We start from the raw sequence: 18,347 nt of genomic DNA, 5'->3' as shown, positions 1-18,347 counted from the left end.
AAATTATCATATTTCTGAGCTGCGAAAATTGCCTGAAACTGTTCAAGGGTTTTACCGCAACGTCATAAAAACGTGTTCAATCAATCGACATACAGTGATTTTGAACTTTCCCAGGACTTTCTCAAAACCAAAACTTAGGTTCTTCGGAATATTATTATTGAATGGATTCTCTTATTTACGAAAATTGTGCAAAACTGACATTTGCTAACAAAAGTTTGATCGAGTATACAATAATACACGTTGCTTCTAATTCAATATTAAATTTTAAGAATTCCTACATAGGTGCTTCAAGGTGATTTGATTTATTGAGAACAACAAAGTGTGCAGCAAGACTACGACTCATTTTTTACTAACCTTTTCTCATTTTTCACCCGCAGTTTGTGGTGTATGAATTTCCTCCTTTTGGTTTTCATCTGAAAATTCATAACAATTAATTTCAAGTTCGCAATTGTAATACATATCAAACCAGGAATTAATTTTCAAATGATCACCACATTGAAGCACCATGCGGCATCACGTCTAAGGAAATAGAAAAGGTACCGAAAAAAAGAAAACGAGAAAATGAAGCATGTGCCAGGTCCCGTCTCATTTTTAACTCGGTTGCAGATGTCACGATCCTTTTGAGAATAAATTTCGTTTGATATCCGATTTCAAAGAACGTTTGTCATTTGTCATTTTAAACAAGACGTCACCGAAACACCATTAATTTCGTTACCCAACCCGCCCACTAGATATGAATTACAGGGTTGGGAGCTCAGACAAGACATATTTCATAGCTTGACGAATGATTCCTTCGTGAACGTCCTTTTTCGAGCTATTTTATCTTCAAGTGCGTGAGTTATTTTTCAGTAGTTATTACTAGAAAATTGTAAGAAAATCTTATTAACTTATGCGAATAATTATTCAGGTTAACTAAATAAAACCAAACAGAAGAATGACGCGGGTTACAGAAACAATGACACGTTTATTGTAATCATCGTGTAGTTATGTTGTTTAGCACATGTAAAGTTATAGTATGTATTTATCTATTTACAAAGGTATTTAGGTTATAATAAATATATACAAAAATACAAAAATTGGCACATCGAACGTTCATAGTTTTTTTTTCATTTTTTTTTTTCACGAGCAAAGCGGTATACAAAATTCTCATATACACATCTGTAATCTAGTCTTAACTGTATATTTTCTTTTATTATCTACTCTCTTCAAATTTCAGGAATAATAAAATAAATTTGCAAAATATTGGCAGTGATGAATTGCCAACAGCAAAAATCTTTTCTTTCTTTTCCTTAATTTAATTACGTATACGTATATCATAGGTATGCTTATAATTCACGGGCACCGAATTTGCTTTAGTAACTTGATCGCAGTCAATCTTTTGCTAATTTTTTTCCCCCTGTAACATAACTTATCTTTTCTCATCGCGTGAAAATCGTGGCCTTGGAGTTTCAACGTGTTGTCAAATAATGATCGATACGGAATTTAATAGTCAGTTGCATACAATTCTGCGCACGTAAGCGTAGCGATAGTTACAATCAACGAAGAATTGTTTTCTCTCTGATCGCATCGAGACCAGAGCGTCAACTGAAACTTGAAAGTCAATTTTCCAATCCGTCTCAAATTCCTTTGTTTAGGAATACCGTCTTTTATTGTTAGTATTTCCCTCCAAGTATAATAGTTCGCGGAAAATTTTGGAAGAATATGAGCATACTGTATACTTGTTTAGTCTCTTTAATCTCGTTTAGTTATGTTACAATTCTAAATTAAGTATAACAACCGCGAATCATTGTCACTTTCGATTTAAAACTGAACTTCACTGTGGTTCGTATGTACAGAAAGACAACACAAAACTGGAACTCTACACACCTGAGTTTAATCGTGACATCTATCGTCTATCGTTTATTCACGACTTTCGATTTTACCGACACATTCTTGGACGTTTTCTCGATAACTTAGACATTCTTCGATTTAACCCTGAGTTTCAGGGTCAATTGACGCCCGGCAAGCTGATAATCAGATCTGGACTTCTTCACCCCTTAAAGTAGACCCGGCAATTAGTTATTCGTTATAAAATTACAACAGACACTAGTCGAAAAAAAATATTTACAGATATATAGATCATACAGCAATACGTGTTGAGATTTCTCGGAATCAAACTAAATTTGTACATTTGTTATTGATTATTGTTTTCGTTTTATTCTTCTGCGTTTTTCAACTCTCCTATTTCCCCCTTCGTTGTCAACTCAGACGTATCTCGTCAGTTGCGTGTGAAAATCCTGCAGGCACACAATTAGCTGGCTGAAAGTCGGCCTCTCGTCAGCGGACATCGCCCAGCAGTATGCCATCACGGCGAAAAGCTCATCCGGACAATTTATCGGCTGCGCCAATCTGTATCCGTCCCTCAGGTACGCGGCCATTTCGAAGGGATCGACTTCGACGTACGGCTGTTGTGCCAGGGTGGTCAACTCCCATAGAAGAACGCCAAAGGCCCACTGAAATAAATATACGCGTTATCCCACATGGAGTGGAACTTTCAGGGAAAAGAAATGGTATATCGTGTATCAAGGGCGGCTAGGAGGCGATTTTTCACATTCCGCCCGTGGTGTACAAAATACTTTCTGTCCGCCCCTTTTGAAACGCGTCATTTCGTGCATGCAAAGTAGGCTGAAAGTAGCGCGTTTCAGGCCAATTCGGAAGCGGGCCGACATGAAATGACGAATTTTTAAAGGGTTTGGGAAAAAATATAATCTTTTGTCATAAGTTGGTAACCAGATTTGGTGTGATTTCCATTAACTAGAACTATGACTTTTTAAATCTTACCACGTCTGAAGCAGTTGTAAATGTTTTGTTTGTCAGACTTTCTATGGCTAGCCATTTGATCGGACGGTTTTCATTGTCACCCAGGCAATGGTAATCCTGAGGAAACAAATCTCTGGCCAAAGCGTTGTCCGTTATCTGGACTCTCAAGTCGTCGTCCACTCTGAAATTTCGAAAAATGGATCATGATAAATTTTAAGGCGTTTATACTTCCGATGAGCGAAATAAAAATAAAAAATTTTTTAAAAACTTTTGCCGAACCTCGCGCTTGATGATACAATTGGAGATACCAACGTTTCGTTTTAAATTTAAACAAATAATTTTACTTAAAAATGAATAAATATGTGGTATGATTAGTTTGATTTCACTCCACGATGACTCATTCTATTCAGAAGACTTTTTCTACAAAGTCATTAACAGTCAGACACTTTTTCTCCATCACGTTGGCATCATGAAATATATAATTTTACTACATTGCACCGAAACTGATAATGAACAACAAATAGCAATATTGAATTGACACCCGAAGAAAAAAGAAAATCTTTGTGTGATTCCAGTATTCTACATTTATCCACTTTTAAAAGATATCTTCGTAACTTACGCGTATAATAATAAGATAAATACTTAAGTTACGACTATTTCGTAACAAAATTAATAGTAAATATGGGTTTTCGACTTGCATCCTTAATTGAACAAGCTGATCGGTTTGTGAGACGATAAAGATTAGACGTAAAACAAATGCGTCGCATAAATAGTTAGAAACTGCAAAAAAACTCACACGCAGTTTCTCGCGGCCAAGTCTCTGTGCACGAGGCGTTTCTTGTGGAGGTACTGAGCACCTTTGGCAGCCTGTAGAGCCATCTCTACAACACCCTGAGTAGTAAGAGCTCTGGGGGGGCCTTCGCTGCTCAATTTGCATCTGACCAAAAACCTCTTCATGTTCCTGTAGCCGGTGTGCGGATACAAGAGGAACGGCGCGCCTCTGTCTTCAATGGAGACACCCAAGACTGGGAGCAGTGCCGAATGACTGAGTCCGTATAAAGCCAAACCCTCGCGAAGCAACAAAGCGACCTGTCAAAGAGCAACGGTATTTTGTCGTTTAAAGCGGATTTAAGTCAGTCCGGCTAAATCGGATTTGATTTGAAAAGTTTTGAGGAGAGAAGGAAGTCAAGTTCACGGATAACCCTGAAAGAAGTACCTAATGTTACCTTCATTTTTCTGGTGATTCTGAAAAATTAAAGGAGAACAAACATTTGCAAATATTTCGAGACCCTGTTGACGATCTTTCTTTAGGTCTGTATTTTCTTCGCCACTGCTAGTAAATCAAGATAGTTTTGATCGCTTCTATATTTGAGGCAAATTTTTTTATCTTCATTTTGAACGGTGATTCATTTTGATCTCCCAAACTTTGGCACATTACTATTTTTTCTTACGTTTTATTTATTTTTGGAACTCGATATTCACCTGTGATTGAGAGGCGTGTTCGGCGGCAGTTTTGACGAGAACGTCCCTCGGCGCCTGAGCGCCTTCCTCGTGATAGCTGCCCCTGTATACTCGACCAAAAGTGCCCTCAAGTTCGATGCTCAGTAGGCGAACTCTGCACCTTGAGATGGGAAGGAATACTGATTGAATAAATCATACCAGGGGACGCGTCGATGGTCGAATAGTTGTTCCACGTAGCGAGGATCATCGACATCGATCAAGCAGCCCTTTATTTTCGAAACGGACTAAATTAGACCAACGTGCACGTCGTCCTCACTCCGTGTAAAGACTATAGATCAACCTATTGCGTTCCGAAGCTCTGCACAGAGTTTATTTCAGGCATCGAGCTGTTGATCGTTGTACCTTTTACGTCGACGCGGTCCTACAGTGACGTGAAAAATCGTCCTTAACTCACGTCCGCATGTTGAGAAAGCACTTTTCGCCCTGAGTTGGAACTATGTGTGCATGACATTGTCGTAAATATTCTAAAGAAAGATACGTAACATTGAGCTCTGGAGATAGAATACAAATACTTTGGACTTTGGCGAGGGGTTGACCGCGTTTGGAACTCGGTGTACATTACTCATGAGATCACGCGAAGTTATTGGAAACCTCTTGAAATCATTTGAAATTCCATAAAATCTTCTGAAATCATTTGAAATCTCTAATATCTTTGTAGTTCTATAAAATATTTCGAAATTCCATAAAGTATTTGAAACCATGTGATATCTTACGAAATCGTACAAGCTTGAAATCTGACGTATATATACAAAGTGGCAAGTGGTCAAGCACTCGGACTTCGGAGATAAAAGTAGTATTCATGAAATTAGAACCCTAACAATGAGTGAATTTTACAATCACATTGCCAGCTCAGAAAATGATAATACATCAAAATATCCAGTAACTTGCGAATCGTGACAGGCCGGAATAAGATTCGGCAGAGAAAAAAAACTATTGTGAATTCCGGATATTGAGACAAATGTCCCTACATTTTCCAGATTTTCTGAACCTTTGAGAACCCCGTCACAACAGCTTACGCATAAACCATTAACAAACCTTTGAACGGTTATCTCCTGGATCCTTTCGTGCAGTTCTCGGCTGGGTCTGTCGTCCAATCTCCTGTAACTGGAGGTTGAAGCAGCCGACAAAGGCGGGGGTGTTTCCGGAGGTAAGAAGGTCTGAGCTGGACCAACACCCGCGCCCCTTTCTACGCTGCAGGCAGAGCTGAGGCCCCGTGACTCTCTGGAGGCGATAGATGAAAAGCCGGTTTACTTTATCATCGGTCGAAAAGTTCCAACCATTTTCACTCCTATCCAAACACTGCCAAAGTGGCCCATAATATTCCACCGAAAAATTTTTCGAACTTCGTTTACCAGAACGAATGGATGAACGAGTTAAGGAAAAGTGTTTCGAGAACGTAAAATTTCTAGCATTAAAATTACAATCGTTCCCCATAAAGAATGCAAAATTTGATTTTCCCATGTCAGAAACGGAAATTTAATAAATTTCTCCTGATAAAAAATTCTCCGACATCCTTAGGTTTCTCAGGATTACTTACTGCAGAGGATCTCTATGTCTTCGGGTCTTCTTGTCCCTCACATAGTACGCGATGACGAGAACACATATGGCCGCAACGAAGGCGCAAGCGCAGCCTATGGAGGCGTAAAATATCTGGCCACTGGAACTGGACCCGGGGGCAGCAACGAGGACTTCTTCCGGCCCGGGATACCCGTTATCCTTCAGGCATATTTTCTTCCGGCGAAGAACTACGCTCGTTGTGTTATAACGAGACCGCGAAACGTCGATGCGAAGCGCAAGATCAACCTCTGCGTCGTATGGCCCACAGTTTAGAGACAAGGCCCAAGTTTGCACTCCGCCTATTGGAATTTCACCAACTTGAGAGACGTTCAAGGAACTGGTTAACGCCGACGGGTTGCTGATGTTCACCGACATTGCATAAGGTAGCTGGAATCAAAATGGTTGACAGTAATTGAAAACGTATATAATTTATACAGATCAGCCGTCAGAATTTCTTCTTTATTTGAATTTTTATTTGAAAAAATTTGACACAAAGTAGGGATTTTAAAGTGAACATGTAAAACGAGTCATTTTGACTGGTCTGGTAGTTCTAGTGTTAAATAAGACAATACCGCGAACCAGAATTTGTCTATTCTGAACCGCTGTTCGTGCAAAGGAATCCGAAAATCATCCGTCTGCGTTTTGTTGAAACTAAAAATCGCACCACAACGAAAGACATTACAGTTTTAAGTTTAGTATCGAGTGAGTAATTCATGAGGAGAACACGCATGATGTGACTTCGGAAACCAATCGAAATTTGAGATGAGATAATCTCCAATTTAATCATCTTCATTTTTCATGTTGATACAATACGAATGCAATATCCTTGCAGCCCTCTATTTTTCTCCGTCCCAGCGGGTCAATTTCCGCTTCTATAGGTATATACGTATATATAAACTCGGCGAGTACGCGCTGATCACAATAGTCTAGAACGATTTGTGAAGAAAACAAAAAGAGAAGGACATCCGGTTGCACAGATCGGTGCTCAGCTGCGAGGAACTCAAGCGTTAAATGCAGTTGGCAAAATTGGCGACGAATCGACCGCTCATCGTGCTCTGCAGTTCGAAAGAATTCAAGTTCCGGTCAAAGTGACTGTGTTCGCATCGTGCGCCGTGTGCGCGTATCGCAGGTACCAATACCACTGGTCAACCAGCCGAGGATCGCGTGTTCGGGCCTTTTAAAGCTATTTGGGACACCGACCGCGTGCGTTAAGTCAAGACGTCTGACAGATGTCTTCGAGCAGCTCGTCACTCTTCCGTGTCAACCCGAAGGAGGCTCAAGCCGTGGCTATACTTTGTCCCCTCCCGGGTGGTTGTGGATTTCTTTTAAACTCCTCCTGAACGAGTCAATCCGACACCGCGAGGTACGCCACATGCCGTGAATTTCGGGGCCCGTACAGTCTGCCATTCCTTGAGAGCTGTAATTCTTCAGCGAAGACTCCCGCCCCTCACTATTCCGGAGGATAAGCGCAGTGCATAGTTTTCCAAGAAAGTTACTTATGGTCGTTTTCAGGTTGTCCAACAGCTGAGTTCCTAATGAACTTCAAGTTTCCCGGTTCAAAGTAAATACGAGTTATCAGGGGCATTAGGGGGACAGACCTTGCAGCTAATCTCCTTACGTTCGATCTTCCTTCTCCTATCCCAAGAACCTAGGTGCATCGATCATTTCCCGAGATCATCGGAAGCAATACTGTGATTCTATGGGGGAAAAACACACTTTCGTCTTTTCCACAAGCTCATCGCAATCAACAGATTCCGGATTGCTACAGTAGCGGGTTTTCCGTGATACTCTTATACGATTCGTTTTGCGTCATTGGGCAGCAGCGCGCATCAGTAAGCATCTTCACCAGGTTGCGGAACGGGCGGACGAAATGGGTTGCAGAGTTGCGCGCACGCTTCGATGGCTGGGTTAACGATAAGAGTGGATACACGCGGTCTGCTGGCTCGCGAATGATGCAAGGAGCGGAGAGTCGGAATTATATACGCTCGTGTAACCATACGGCGAATCTTGGAAGTGTTTTGCCAGCTTGGATGATTACCGAAGGGTACACAACCGCGGCTGCACTTTACGAGCTGAAATATATACATTTTACCCGGAATGGTTACGGCCGGGACAAGCCGTATATACACGTGCATTTACCTGCCCACAAAGAATATCAGTTCATATTTTGCTAGAAGGTACGGTGCAATTGTTTTCAAACGACTTACCGGTCTACCTGCTAGACTTTCCCATGTAAAGTGCAGCTTGTGAACCTGCGCCGGTACCGGGACCACGAACGTCATTGCATACTCGTTGATTACACCGCTGCGAACGTAGTAAAGCTCGGCCTGAAGCCCTGGAACAAGATGGAATTTTTTATGAATGGTTATGGTCAAGTCCAATGTTCACAAGTATGTCAGGGGGTAATAATTTTCTAAAGAACTGCACTATTTTTCAAACAGTAAATCAGCTTCCTGGAACTCGTGATCCAAGCGTATTTATCATTGTAGCAATAGATCTGTACGATTTCGTTAAAATTTTTACGGCCTCGAACACTTGAGAAAAGAAGAAGCATTTACCGTACGAATAACATTTTTCGAGACTAATTCCGTAGAATAGGTACACAAATGATCCTCACACGCGACTTTTTGTTCACGGGCGTAGATGGCCACGAAACGAATAACAGCAATATAACAATTTCCTTAACAACTAGTCAATTCTTTACTTGTATAAATCTAGCGCCTGCTTATGATTAATTAGCTAAAATGAGTTTCAGACACTTTGAACGATTATATTGTGTCAGTGATTGTTTTGAATAGTTTGATCAACTCTAGTTCCTCGGATTATTGCTGCTGTTTTCCCCATTTGTAGACGTTCACTCATAAAGTGATTCCCTCAGGAATTTCCTAAGACAAATCTGTGTTTTCGTCAAAGTAGGCACTATTATTTTATGGAGAACAAATTCGTATTATAGGTCTATAAAGATACGTAATCATATTTTACGACAAGTGTTATTGGCGCCGAATGCGACCATGGGACCATTTCAATTTGCCGCAGTAATTAACTGAAGAGATAAAAGTACGACGACCGAAGGGCAAAAAAAAACCACGATTACCAATCACCAACGGATCTTTCAATTTTCTATATTCTTTTGGCTTTAATCAGAGCAGATTAAAATCTAATGCATCTCAGAAAATCAAACGAAACTAGGTCCGTCGTATTTCTAAAATGCACCATTCGTTCATGCGTCTAAACATATTAGATGACGTCACGTAACACGAGATGAGACGTCAGAGGTTGGTGTGGTGACTGTTTGAAAGCAGCGTAGGGGGGCGTCGGTGGGCCAGTGAGTACATTACTGCCAGGGGCAGCATAGTTGGTTTGTTTGATATGTCGCGAGGGAGTCGTCGGGCGTTTATCGAGAACCCATCTCCGGAGAGAAGGGATCCGACAAGTAGGCTGCTGGACTGCGATGCACTGCACTACGGGCATCGTGTATCCGATAACGAACGAATGGCCAGCAGGATGAGTCAGAAAATAAAAGCGCACTATACCCGAAGGTTGGTCCGTCGCCCGAAAGGTCCCCGGAGATCTTGCCCCTCGATTACACGCCAGGGACCTCGAGGAGAAGCGAAGTCCTCTCCAGGGTAAATCTGAGATACACGAAATTGGCATATCCCATGGTGACCCGAGGGCTCGCAGCAACGGAGCCGGACGTCGTTAGGGACCAGTCCTCACCCCTTGGCCATTTCTTCCAGGTACGGAGTTCAGGATCACGTTTAAATCTGGCGGTGATCTTACAGCGACGTTTTTTCAATTAACAAAGCATGATGTAAGGAAATAAGGTGTGCCGGAACTGAAGACCGATTTTCGCTCAGTCTGCGCATATCCAAGGTGACGTCACAGAAATCACGTAAATAGGTTACTTGAGGTTACTTATTTATTTCCATACATTATGTTTGCTGAAGATTGCCAGTTTGTGCAGTCAAAAGTTGTAAAAATGATAATGTAAACACTAAAGGACAAAATATCGAGCCTACATGACGTCACCTTGGATATGTTTTCTGAATGGTTCAACTAAAGTGTATGCGCATTGTTTCTCCTTATTTCCTTACATCATGTAACAAAGTAGAAAACGAGAAGTCTTCAGGATACCGAAATTAACCACGTTGGTTAGTTTTTTTTTTTTTTGTTGGCGGGCACTACGAACGGCTGAAAGTGATGCGACTCGAGGTTTTGATCATACTAGAAGTTAGATAGAATCCGTAGAAATTATTCATATTCAAGTAGTAACAAGTGTGACTATGAATTCACTTGAAGTGTTGCAGTTCATGTCTTGGAATCACACAATCTCAGTTGACGACGAGTTTGCGGTAAGTTTATTTTAGAACAGTCGATTAAAAACCGGCGTACAAGTTGCAAGCACGATATCCTGGTGCGAATCAAAATTCTTGGTACGTTATTTTTGTGCACTCGTGGAAATGAAGGCGGCATCTCGGTCTTTCATGTGAGACTGCATAGAGTGAATTTCGTGCAATCGATCATTATAGTGAAAGGCACTTCAAAGTCTGTTCAACAATTTACAGAATTACAGTCTATTGATTTGCTCGCTTGTTTGCGGGTTCAGCCTGACGCAATGTACAAGCGATATTTGATATCCGATATACGAGTATATTCGACATTCGATATTTTATAGACCCCGGTTCTGATTACCTCGACCGCTATGCCATTCCAGAGATGAAAGAAACAAAGGGACCGTGAGTTATTGGACTTTGGGCACACAAAATCAGGGACTATCGAGGTCAAACCAATTCGCAATAAATTATACGTCCAATACTTCAATGTGCCGGAGGATCGAACTCAATACGGTCCCATTAGAGCTAATTTTGTTCAGCTGCCTCCCTCGCGATGTCGAGTAATTATTGTTATACCCCGATTGTAAGACGCAGTGGCATTGTTGGGAACTGAACTTGAGTCGACACCGAATGGAAAGAATCAGAGGAGCCGGGGTTTTTCTGCTTCGAGTAACAAGGATATCCTCTTCCTGATTTAGGGAGGCTGTCAATAGGTCCTGACAGGGAAAATAAATAACAACTCCACCCCGGTTCTCGCGCCGCCGGCCTCAGACTCCCCTAACCGTGAAACCTCCGAGTTCTACCACCGGCACACATGCTGGGCAGGTGTTGCTCCGCTCGCACCGGAACGCCTGCATGTCGCGTGCATTCCTCGACGTTTCTTACGAGAGTGCACACGACTGACGGACCGAGGTTTCCAATTTGACGAATGCTCTCGTCCGCCATTCAACAGCATGCATCCCATGACTAGGAGATATTGATCAATCCCCCTCTTATGCGGTGTCACGCGAATCTGATTCACAAGATTAAGGGGGATTTCCAAGAAACCTTTGGTCACGAGTGATTGGACTGTGCTGACTGGGTGTGTGCCAACCACGGGATACGTATGTTTACGTATCTATAGTTCTAGTGAAGATTATGTAATAATTATAAAGGAATATGTAAATATATTCTATAGTAAACGTGGAAAATTTCGTAGTTACCAGCTTAGGATAGAAGAAACGTTCCAAAGCTAGCAATTTTTAGTTTCAAAAGGTTGACGGGTGAATGGGATTCACTGTGAATAAAAAAAAAAGACTTATCGTTGGGTAGAGGAAAAGGCGCGTCAAGAAATCTCCAACAACGATATTCCCACGAACGATGGTATACACGAATGAAATGAAAACCTTAGCAAGTATGAGATAAAAATGAATCTCAGCAAATTCGAAGCACAGGCTAATCGTCAGATAGCAAGGATTGAAGCGGACGTTTCATAATTAGATCATTCAAAATGATTAAACTCTGGTGTTTTTGATCCGGGTCTAATGTTTCTGGGCTTATTTTGGTCCATCACGAGATCGTCAAAACTTAGCTGAAAACTGTTGTGCCGTACTTACACAAATCTATTTTTATCCACTCTGGAGAGGACTATGGGTGAATTTTTTTTTTCAGACAATCTCACGAGGTCTTCACGATGAACGAAATAAATCCAAAACATAAAAATCAGATTAAAAGCACTAGTTTAATCGTTTGGAACGTGATGATTATGAAATCTTTTTTCAAATGGTTGATGTCTTAACTCTTGTTACGCGAATTCGTTCATGTTTATTTCTATTACATAGTAGTGTAGCTTTTGCTTGACGGTGCAAAAACTAACGAATCTTAACTTCCGACTAGCCGATGCCAGCACGGGTAAACCAATTCCTGCATGGACCCGGACGCGAGTTGGGCCCGGAGAGAAAACGAAGTGCGCGAGTGAAACCCAGGAGTCGGCAGCACCGGAGGAGAAAGAGATGGAATAAAAGGAAGGAGGGCTGAGGGCACAGGTTGGGTCGTGGGTGCGATATCTGATGCAGAAAACCGGTAAAGGCCGATCTGCTGCGGTGAAACAAAAGGAATTCGTGCGACACGGTGGGTCGACCTCGAGGCGAATGTCTGCATAAGTCGGTATGCACACTTATTCCACACATCGGCGCCCCCGCATGGCTTATGCCTTGTACCAGGTATGCAGCAGCAAACAACGTACACAACCGCGTGCATTCAAGTCACTTGAAAATTTCCTCTTCGTGTCTCGTTACCGGCTCGCAGGTTACCCTCGACTACTCGTGCAGCGGTTCGACTCGGTTATCATCGCCATTCGTTACCGGATCCCGACTCCGGCCCGAACTTCCTTAAATCTTTCTCTATACGGGGTGGCCACGAAAAATTGAATCTTAATCCTACGATTACTTTTCAAAGTATAATTCCAGAATCGACATTCGTAGCGTCCACGATCTGTGATGTGGATTTTTCACTTTTGATTCGCGGGTTTTGCAACGGTTTTAATGTTGCTCCATTCACCTTCGTCGAAGGAACAATTTTGACAAAAAGTACTTATTCTGTGCGGCTGAGTTATGACAGTATTTTCGGTTGAGGAGTTGAAACATTCTTTGACGCCACACAAGACTATAGAGCTTGATGCCTGAAGTTTAGGGATTTTTGAAATGTCCAGATTTCATTGATTTAGTTGTGCAGAGAAAAAATATCTTGTTATACACTAAAGTCAACGACTCGATGTCAAGAATTAAACTGAGTTGAAGCCTCGGCACAACAGTCACCAACACTGTATTCCATTAACGAAATAACAGATTATTACCCTGAAGTCCGCCCATTTATGCTAACCAGGTTTCAATGACCCATCAACAAGTAACGACTTCGCAACCAATTCGCTATACGGTATATCATAGATTTTACTTGAGCGAGAAAATAGCCCAGAAATATATTTCCTGAGTTTCGCGAGCCCCCGAGGTAAGATAGCAGAGTGTGTATATATATATATATAGAATGTGGTACGGAGTTGAAAAGCGAGTTCCGCCACAGGCCTTTGATGTCTGAATTTCCAGAGCTCCCCTGACTGCAAATGAAAAGTACGACCCTTCAGAAGTGCTAGACCTCGACAAGGGTAGCATTTAGGAAGGTGGGGGTGAAAGCTGCCATTTTCCAAAGCCTGCGGCAGCGAGTTCTGCACAGGCATGTAGCTCACCACCGCTCTCCGTGATGGAGCAAGTGCATGGCTATTTTCATGTCGTGACGACTCGATAGTCGCGCCTATCCACCTCTCGCACCCTGCTTTTCTACAAACGGCACAATGTAACTTTGCCTCAAATACAAGTACCGACGACGGTATAATAATGCCGAGGTCCTTCTGGGGAGAAATTACCACAGAGCATAAAAAGCAGGACTGTGTACCGAGCTGCATGCGTATCGACTCCTTCTTGCAGTGAGTTAAACCGGCCGGCTGCGTGGGATCAGTGCCAACGAGTCTGGCGATGATTGCAGGCCATGGTAGTTACCGAGATGCTGACCACCCTGCACATAGAGGCAATTATTTTCCGCGCAATTGCCGATTTTTTTCGAGCGGCGCGTTATAAGTAAGTCATTTTCAAACAAATCGCAGAACACGCAGTTAAACTCGGGAAAATTATTCTTTCAATTTTGTTGAGAAGAAAGAAATTTCATCCGATTCATTCACTGTGCAGTGAAATGTCATTCGGCTGGATAAATTTTTGCTTTCAAATCTGTTGAAAAATATATTTTTTCAACAGATTCGTATTTGAATGGATTATAAACTCTAAATATTGAATGGATCTAAATTCTTTGACGTTTTTCATCTTTCAACGTCCGTCGCAATTTTGAATTGGCATACTTTTTTTGTAAATAGTATTGAAGTAAATGGTATATACCTACTACATATATCTATAAAGTGCCTGAAGACTTATTTTCTGAAATTACTTTGGAATCTGAACTCTTGTAAGGTCGGTAGCGTCGCAAAAATCATCGACATTATTGCACAAAATTGTGTGACCTTTCAGGAAATGTCCAACATACGGATTTTCGATGAATATGCAGGGTAACTACAGAGAGAGAAAAACGTTATTTTAAATTCGCTGTATTCCCGCAATCAAAGTATAAATTCTCCCATGGCTATTTCAAAGCAAGAATTGACCATAAGTTGCAAAACGTAGCGAGGAATTTTGTTACTTGGAATATTTCTATTTACTTCCATTCACGACAACGAGATTAGCCATATTCATCATTGTCGCAGGTATACTTCTTTAGAAAACTTTCCCTGCCCGTAGCTAGAATATTCTGACATTTCGAAGGCTGAACTATTCTTTGATACATCCAGATATTTCATAGTTCCTTCAACAGAATCGAGCACTGTCCGATCTTAAAATTCTCCGCAACAACGTTCACCCAAGACCTGCAGCGCCGTGTATCTGCAGGCGTAAAAACACGACATACCGAAGAGTTATCAGTTATCAGCATAACATAAAACACAAAACAGTGAAAAAACGACAGTCCCACTCTTCTCGAATCCCGGTTTGCACATGAAATAATTTCTCTTTTAGTCCGTCTGCCGGAGGTTGCCCAGCTTTTTGCGGGAACAGCAGAAACTGCTATCCGCAGGCTATAGTGAATCTACGGTAAACCTCGACGCAAACGATGTACAAAGTGAAGGTAAACGCAAAATTATTAACGATGCCGTTAAATTGAATTACTGCGGTTACCAGGTTCGAACACTGTCCGTGCAGGTAAATACACGTTACGTACACTCGCGTGTATACATATATTAAATATACGTTGTACCTGGGGTACATGCGTAGCTGGTATACTCGCATGCACGGGTAGATGAACTTCAAACCCTTTGGATAAATGAGCAGGCTTTTCAATTTATTGCAATTTCAGGCACGAGCGCGTGTCAACATAAATCACAGCTTCAGATGTCGTGGAATTTTCAATAGCTTGCTGCATGATTTAAAGGCTCGCATTTTAGAACTAAAAGCGATTCAGCGAGTTTCAAATGATTTCGTACATTATCACTTAATACGTGGTTTGGTCTAATTGATAACTTTTATTTAATTGCATGGCTGATTCATTGTTTCGTCAGCTTTCATTCTGCAAATTGAAAATATATAGAACGACACTCGTTGCACAGAGCTTGATTCGGGATTTTGAAAAATTTTTGCATTCGACGTTCTCGAACTTTTTCCAATTTCCAAGATGATTGCCAATAATCCCTGACACATTGACGAGTGATTTTCATTAATGCATGAAATGAATGACAGGAAATAATCGATTCCAGGTGATAATAATATTGAAATATGATATTGTCGCATGGGAAGAGCGTAGTTAAAATGTTTTCAATAATGTCGAAGTATACGAATGAATATAAATTTTATATCTCCGTTTCATAATCAGAATTAAGAAAGGTTTGAATACATGGAACAACTTCACCCCGAAATCGGTAAAAATTCATTTCTCGCGAATATCGAGGAACGAAACATCCTAATATGAAATACAAAAATACGCCGTGAAACGAGTTATTCTCGGCCGACAAAAGCAGCTGCTGCAGTTTCGAGTACAAAGGGGACAATTTTTTCGAATGGAGGCCCGAAGCGCACTTTCGGCCGAACGATCTTACGGCCTATGAAAATAACCAAAAGACAATAAATAAATACAGTGTTGAGATATATTTCAACAAGCATTTCATAGCAGAAGGAACAACGGTGCCCGGTATTTACCGAAAGCGTTGCACACAGTGTTCAAGCGTCGCAACTTAAGAGGAACGAGTCGACGGCGTGCAATTAAAACGAGGATAACGAGTGGCGGGGAGCAATTAAGTTTATAATCAATAAACACCTGTCGTCTCGAAGCGCCACCGAGGCTCTTGCTGCAAGTACTTGGCACAATCGACCAAAGAGGGAGAATTTCTGTCCTTTCTTTTTTTTTCTTTTTTTTTTTTGGTTTTTGCGAGGCGTGAAACGGCCGGGAGAATTTTGCAGGCAGCCGTGTCCCCCGCTGTCAAAATACTCTTTTCACTCGTTTGACGAGCCGAGGCGAAGCCGGGCAAAGAGAGAAATTTCGTCTACAATAAAGACCCGGGGCCCAGTCTCTCGGGGATCGGTGTGAATAGGCCCAGAAACCCGGCACCTTCGAACACGAACCCTGCGCCTCCTACCTCCCTTTCAGCCCTGTTCGGTCCTTCGGTGTGCAGGAGGACGAATAAGGAACTGCCGTTCAAGGGACCGAGTGTGAGAGAGAAAAAAAGGAAGAATGAGAAAGAGAGAGAAACGCACCGGTTGCAGAGTACGGTATATCGGATCCCCACGAACCAACGCCCGCGCACAAAGGATGACTGTAATTTCATTTTTCGGTGTCGCTTTTGCCTCTTTTTGAATTCTCGTCTCTCGGAAGGTCCCTTTTCAAATTCGCGCAGAATCGACGTGGGACGAAATCTGACTCGAACCGATCTTCGAGATGTAATCGAGAAGATCAGAGATCACGACCGATGCCCACCCATGGCACGGTTACAAAATCGAAACTTGCCAGCAAGATTCTGACCGCGGCTTTGCTCGCTTCGGTGTCGTTACAACAAGCAGCTCGGTTCAGCCTTCACCTTTGGATGCAAGGGTTTATAAGACTATACCTTTTGAAAATATTCATTCACAAGTATCACGTTTTTTCTTAATTAAGATTATTATTTGAATCGAAATCCGCAGGAATGCAAACTCGACGAACTACAGATTTCTCAATTTCAATACAGGCTTTCAAATCACTTCAAAAGACGTGTAACGAATTATTTCCGAAATTCCAAAATGGTTTCAAAACCTGTCATGAAATTTCTAAAGCGGTGAACGCTGAACTCAAGTAGTAGATATGCGTAAAATGTAAAATTTCAAATTTTTTTCATTACTGCACGTAACTTTCGTACGTCAGTAACGTATGTAGGTAGAATAAAATAGTTGTTTCTCACATCGGTACCTACTCTTCAACAATAACAGACCACTTGGAAAGTAAATGAATCGAACGACTTGTCCGCAACAAGGAAATAGGACTTTAATTTAGAGGACGGAATTACTTCATCCCAACTTTTGTTCCCGCCCATACAGCACTAATCGGAAAAGCATGGTATTACAAGACGATTTGGACTCTGCAAGATCTCCGAATCCGTGGCGTGTCGTATTTACAAGATAACGTAGCCGTCAGGCCGGTGCTTAGCATATTTTCCGGTAGATCCTAGGGCGGTTCGAAGGATAAGGGTGTAATTCAGGGAATAGGGTGGAAGCAGGTCGGTCTTTTGAATAACGCATAAGTCTGTATACACCCAAAGGTCCTGAACGAGTATAGGAGAGCTTGAGGACGAGGAAACAGCCTGCAGTCCAGGAAGGCGTAAGTTAAGTGACACCGGTCGTAACTCACCTTGAGACCTTGCTGTATAAAGTTACGAGAATAATCAAGCACTAGCTGGGCTTCTTGCTTTACGAGAATTGTCTTTAAGGATTATAAGAAACGGGAGACACGGCCTGCGGCAGCCGCACTCCAAAACCCTCCGATATATCCGGTTACCCTAAGTTTTCAGAAATTTCATAGCCGTAAAACTCGGCGATAGTGAAAAAAAAGGCGAGAAAAAAATTACGTTCTCACCCGTTCTTTCCTCACCCCGACCCTCGTGATTCCTTCAACGCCAACGAGGGTCCCAATTCTAATTTCCACGACATCGTCAAGAGTCCCTCGACTACTTTTTCCCTCTTACTCTCTGTGCACATAAACTCGTCCTGTAGGACCCGGCGATCTATCAGCAAGGGTATCGGTATATCAGCTAAGTTCCAAAAAAATCAATCCAATCCACGATCACGTTACATGTTCAAATTCTTGACCACTCGAGAGTAGTTGCGGTATTTTTGCGAACGTATCAGATACGCGACGTTCGTGTGGTAGGAAAATGTAACGAATTCTTAACGAAGTATGATACAAAGTATTCCAATTAGAAAAATCAGTCCGTGAGTTGAAAGACGTCGTTTACTTCGAAAGATCAGAAAGTTCGGACGAACACTTCTGTTCCTAATGCAGCAACCACACGCCATCCGTTATTTATCCACATGACACTGGTATTTC

The 18,347-nt window shown here is 41.9% G+C and overlaps 1 protein-coding gene across 2 annotated transcripts in view; it reads right to left on the bottom strand.

Moving 5' to 3' along the window:
- Positions 1-972: 972 nt before the first annotated feature.
- Positions 973-18,347, bottom strand: part of LOC107227344 (tyrosine-protein kinase Dnt) — a 31,753-nt gene continuing 14,378 nt past the window's right edge. Inside the window, exons 2-8 of one of the 2 annotated variants that reach the window (XM_046738625.1) lie at positions 8,085-8,212; positions 5,858-6,264; positions 5,356-5,541; positions 4,282-4,414; positions 3,596-3,888; positions 2,821-2,980; positions 973-2,492 (exon numbers count right to left, since the gene is read on the bottom strand). In XM_046738625.1, the coding sequence (XP_046594581.1) occupies positions 2,244-2,492; positions 2,821-2,980; positions 3,596-3,888; positions 4,282-4,414; positions 5,356-5,541; positions 5,858-6,264; positions 8,085-8,212 (1,556 nt within the window). In that variant the 3' untranslated portion in view covers positions 973-2,243. Of the gene's footprint in view, positions 2,493-2,820; positions 2,981-3,595; positions 3,889-4,281; positions 4,421-5,355; positions 5,542-5,857; positions 6,265-8,084; positions 8,213-18,347 lie in introns of both variants that reach the window. The other variant, XM_015668459.2, reaches the window with a different exon arrangement.

Source organism: Neodiprion lecontei, chromosome 4, assembly GCF_021901455.1.
Source record: "Neodiprion lecontei isolate iyNeoLeco1 chromosome 4, iyNeoLeco1.1, whole genome shotgun sequence".
Lineage (NCBI taxonomy): Eukaryota > Metazoa > Arthropoda > Insecta > Hymenoptera > Diprionidae > Neodiprion > Neodiprion lecontei.
This window is presented reverse-complemented; position numbering and strand designations above follow the sequence as displayed.